General features: G+C 35.5%; 1 protein-coding gene across 1 annotated transcript; it reads left to right on the plus strand.

The window, feature by feature from the left end:
• The first annotated feature begins 1,049 nt into the window (after positions 1-1,049).
• Positions 1,050-2,922, plus strand: LOC149529004 (uncharacterized). The gene is made up of 2 exons (XM_089810577.1): positions 1,050-1,193; positions 1,632-2,922. Exon 2 carries the CDS (start codon positions 1,656-1,658, stop codon positions 2,817-2,819), a length of 1,164 nt encoding a protein of 387 aa, XP_089666703.1. The 5' UTR covers positions 1,050-1,193; positions 1,632-1,655; the 3' UTR covers positions 2,820-2,922.
• The last annotated feature ends 2,228 nt before the right edge of the window (positions 2,923-5,150 follow it).

The following is a 5,150-nucleotide window of genomic DNA, read 5'->3' on the forward strand; positions in this document are numbered from 1 at the left end:
AGCACAAATGCCCAGCACGGGAATATGCTAAGATTCTTTGTCAATAAAAAAGAATTGGGAGCGGTTACAAAATTCCAAATTAAATATTAAATTTTTTTTTTTTGAAATAATAGCTGGCTGAAATAATAGGAAGCCAAATGAGGCCAAAATAATAGGCCCGAAAAAGTAGGACCCGAAAAAGTAGGACCTGAAAAAATAGGGCCCGAAAAAATAGGGGCGAAATAATTTCAATATGATTTTTTTTTTGTTAAATATAATTTTGCATGCATATTCATGCTTTTTTTTTGCGGGGAGTGGGGGAATTTGAAACAAATTCGTGGAATTTGAAGAGACGTCTGTTGGGGGATATGAGGAGCCTCTCAGAAGTTATAAAACCAAGGCTCCTCATTTCATTTTCATTTTATGTTTTTGCAGGAAGGAAGAGGTGGAGGTTATCAGAAGATTAGATTGGAGTTTTTGAATAGGAGTAAATTGAAGTTTTGGAGTAATATTTTTGCAGGTGAGATTTCTATTTTTTATTTACATTTTCATTTAGATTTAGATGTAGATGTAAATTGAAATTCAAAATTAGTTATAATATTCTACTTTGATTTAGATTTCAATTTTAATTAATTTTTAATTCTTCTAAAGATTATTGCTGAAGAACAAATGGGTTTTGTTCTAAGAAAATCTATTATAGATGGAATTCTAATCATTCAAGAGATGATTCACTCGGCCCAAAAGAACAAAGAAGCTTGTACGTTATTTTAATTATATTTTTTTCTTTTCTATTTTAACAATAAGAATGTAATTTTGTTTTATGTGCAGCTCACACGAGCTCTTGTTTTATATGTAAAACAGAAAAGATTTTTTGGGCTGATAAATAAAAGCTTTTTAAAGATGTTGCCTAAAAATCTACTGTCAAAGTTCCAAAAAAAACCTTGTTTTTAGATAAACTGATTTCTTTTTCGTGAAAAACCATCTTTTTCGAAAAAATTGCAGAAATTTCTATATATATGAACGTAAACTGATTTGTTTTGCTTATAAATAACAGTGAGGAATACCTCCGCGCGACATTCAAAAGTCTTTGATCAATTTTTTGGGCAGTGATTTTTTTGCGATTTGCGATTCTTTCCATTCCATCCGAAATTTCTTTGTCAGTTGTGGGGGCAATTAAATCCTGTCTTCATCATCTGCTCGTTCTCAGCGGACAGGTTCTCTTTCCACATTTCACATTGTTTTGATTTATATAGATCTCACTCCTTAATCACATAAATATGTACATTTAGTTTCGCTGATGTATTTCTATAAAAAAATTCATAATGCATTTTGAACTGAATGTTTTATAATCTAGGGTTTTTCTCTACTTATGAATACAGCCTGACTTAAATAGTACAGGGGTTCTGCTATTTGTACCCTGGCTTTCAAAAGTTTCTTTTGGCTTTCAATAGTTTCTTTAGTATAGTGACAAATTAACTGTGTAATCTGTATGTTCAAGAGGATCTAAAATTTGAAACCTAATTCTGAAAATGGTCCTTTATTTTGCTATATTTGGTGGGGTAGCTATGGAACAGGGATTTGAGATTTGTCAAGCAGAGATTAGATGATGTATGTAGTTTTTGTACAGCAACTTATGTTTTGTTTTCTTGCAGGAGTGGTGTTAACCTGTGAACAAAATGAAGAACAGAAATCATAATAAACGATTAAAGGCTACTAACAAACATGAAACTCCGGATATACCTTCACTTGCTGAAAATGGAGAAGCTGTTCCAACAAACAACAACTCTGTTGCTGTTCATCTGAGCAATGATGATAAGTTATCCAACTTGCAGGACCTTAATAATTTTCTTATTAAAGATATTGCAACCTTGAGAGAAGAAAGAAAGGCCTTGTTAAAAAAGGAGAAAGAAGCCCAGGATGCTCTTTTGGAGTCTGAGAGAAGGCTGAATGAAAAAATCGCAAAGAAAGAAGATGAACTCAGAGAAGCAATTGAAGAGAAGAATAGGTTTGAATCTTCTGTTATGCACTTTAGAGAACAATCAGAATTAGCTCGTAGGTCATTTGAAGCTGAGAAAGTTGAGCTTTTTTCCAAGTTGAAAGAGGAAGCACTGATTTGGCTCAAGGCAGAAGTTGTTGAGGTTCAAAAACAAATGCAAGAGCGATGGAAAGAGGAGCTTGAGAAGGAGTGCATATCCGAGAGGCAGTCACAAAAACCTTTATGGGGAAAGTTGTTTGAACTTCAACATATGGTCAGTGAAGGTAGAAAACAACATTCAGAATTAAGTCATCAATTCCAAGCTTCTCAAAAGTTGCTCATACAAGAAATTGAAGAGCTGCAAATGGAAACAAAGCACATGAGGTCTTTACTTGAAATACAGTTTGAGATGCGGAAAGAACAGATCATTGCAAACGCTGGATTCTATAATGAGATTCAAGAGCTCAGAAAAAGATTGGCAGTGATGCAAGGGTTTTTGATTCAGGTTCCAGATTTTGCACAGGCCTTGAATAACGAATTGAGTGATTTGAGATATCAGGTTTCAAGACTTGATGAAAGTAAAAAGTTTCCCAAGGAGAAGAACAACTCTCTTATTGTTCAACTGGCACATTTTGCCCCTGATTCAGGAGGAAAGAAGAAGGGAATAGAGGAGTTGGAAAGCTCTTCGGCCAATTTCAACAATGAGACCCAAACCAGAGATATTAGGGACCTCAAATTGTGTACAAGGCAATCAGATGAGAAGAAGAAAGAAAAGAGGCTGCATCATGTATGGTGTTTGTTAGCCTCAGCTGGAGTTTTAGCAGCAGCTGCATTTGCTTATCTAAAGTTTCCAAAGCAGCTGTGAGACCCCTCTTTATTTCTCTTGAGAGTTGCCTCTGATTAGATGTTATATTCGATGACAGGCTGCTAAGATTTAATATAAATGTATTCTATTTTGCTGAGTGTAACATAGTTTGAATTCGCTCCTGAGAAATTTCATTGGCTGTATGCAATCTAGAACAAGGGAAGTAAAACAGGTTTTAATGGGTGTGTGAAACCTAGCAGTTAACAAAAGTATCAACTTTAAGTTCATAATACGAAACAGACAACAGGAAACAGACAACATAGAAACAACAGGCCATAGAAGGCAAGTGTTAGAAACCAAAGGAAAATGTGAAAAGCCTCTACCAATGTTAACTTTGTATAAACCGATTATAGAAATTGTCTTATAAAATTGAGTTATCTCTTAAAGCCAGTAGTGCATGAAGTAGTCATCCTTAACATAAGAGTAAAACGGATGTATCTACTTATGAAAGCTTCTTGCGGGCATGTATTGCATATTTGATAAAATTTAGTATAAAACGTCCAACTGTGTCTGCATTTCACATCTTTGAGGAATTTGTTTGGTCAATTACTTTTTGAACCCATTTTATTCATAGTGAAAGTTCACTTGCTGGTATTGACCTTGGTATAAGAAGACTGAAGCAAACCTTTCAATAGATTTTAAAATCTTGCAATGTCTGCAATTGTTGACGTTCATGCATTAAAATCAACTATAGATTTATTGGCCATTATGGTTCTTATATCTGAACTGTAGAGCTATTTATGGTTATTTTGTCATTTTCTATATTTATATTTTAAAGATTGATGCCCATCGAAAATTGACCCAAAAAAACAATTTTAGTGTCCATTCCTAGATATACCAGTAAACCTTGAACTGTGGTTAATTTTCGCTGGCTTTTGCAGCATTTGCTAGTTTGATAAGTTTTTGCAATGAGTAACAGTCACTGTAGATAGTGGTGTTCTCCATCAGTAAATCCAATTTCTGGTTGAAACATTAGTGACATCCCCATCAGTGACACCTTTTGCTGAACCGTAAAGGTGTGAAAATAATTGGAAAGAAAAGCCTTGCTTTGAGGAAGGACATGAGACATTGTGCCAATAAGGGCACCCATTATTTTTGACAGAGACAAGCAAAAAAGGACAATATGAGAACCCTTCACCTTTTCGAAGAGTTTAATTGCATAAAGAGTCAAAGGAATGGCGCATAGAAAGGGGTCTAAAAGAAAAACAGAGGAATTTTGGGAAATGAGTGGAGGAGGCTCTATTTTGGGAGGACAATGAAAAGTATGGAGAAAGCATTTGTTGCAACCAATAGATGGATGATTTATATATTAGGTCTTGGGGTGGACAGCTAGGAGGAGCTGATAAAAAAACAAAAAACATGCCCTGTGATATGATTTCTGGGATGTCCATACACATTTTGGCACTGGCAGAGAGGTCATTGGCAAAGAAGTAGGATTTAAACCTGCCAGTTTCATTTGTTTGAAATTTACAAGTGTCTTTTACATTGAATGCTAATCTTGCACTTAATGCATTTCTAAGACCACCCTGATTTGAAGATTGTAGGTATCCAATGGTTGACTATTTAGTCTAGCCACGCACATGAAGTCAATAGGGGGCAGAGCTGTCGCAAGAGTTTCAATGGTAAAAACAATAAATTAAATAAATACAGATTGCACATCATAGAACCAATGCTAGAGGTTGAATGATCCTTGATTGGACAGAGGCTTGTAGGAAAATGGAAGAACTTGGTTGTACAACCAATTGTATTTGCTTGAATGATTCTAAAGCCTTTTATAAAATCTTTTTCAACAAATCTTGCAATCACCACATTCCTTGACCATGCATTCTATCAAAAAGTTCACATCTTGGGTTGTTGCAATTGCAAAATCCCAAGTCCCTATTTGTGGAACATGCAAGGATGATACATTTGAAGAGGGGAAGAAAGGAACTTGGGGAGAGGAAACGACATGGCGACTTTGTCACCGATAGTCATGTCTAAATGAGGTGGAAATATTTGCCTCACATTAGCATTTTTAATTTTATCCTTTTTTCATACTTTCTTTTCCGGATTTATTTATTTCTTAGTTTTTGAAAAAAGTAGCAAGAGGGTGATGGCCTCTGGTACAAAGCACATACAAATACAAGTCCGCACAAACAAGTTGTCAATAGCACAAAGGCTGCACAAAGTCAGCACAAGGGTGCTGACAAAAAACAAGGCAAAGAGGCCATTGCCCGAACAGAATGGGCTAAAACTCACATCGTAGGGGAAGGTGGGAGAGAAATAACCAAAGCTTACAGAAAGAACACAAAGGGAAAGCCCACAAAAGAGGCATCGTCTATGCAGGGGCCA

Source organism: Cupressus sempervirens, chromosome 11 (genome assembly GCF_028749045.1).
Source record: "Cupressus sempervirens isolate cs-2001-9-10 chromosome 11, ASM2874904v1, whole genome shotgun sequence".
Classification (NCBI taxonomy): domain Eukaryota; kingdom Viridiplantae; phylum Streptophyta; class Pinopsida; order Cupressales; family Cupressaceae; genus Cupressus; species Cupressus sempervirens.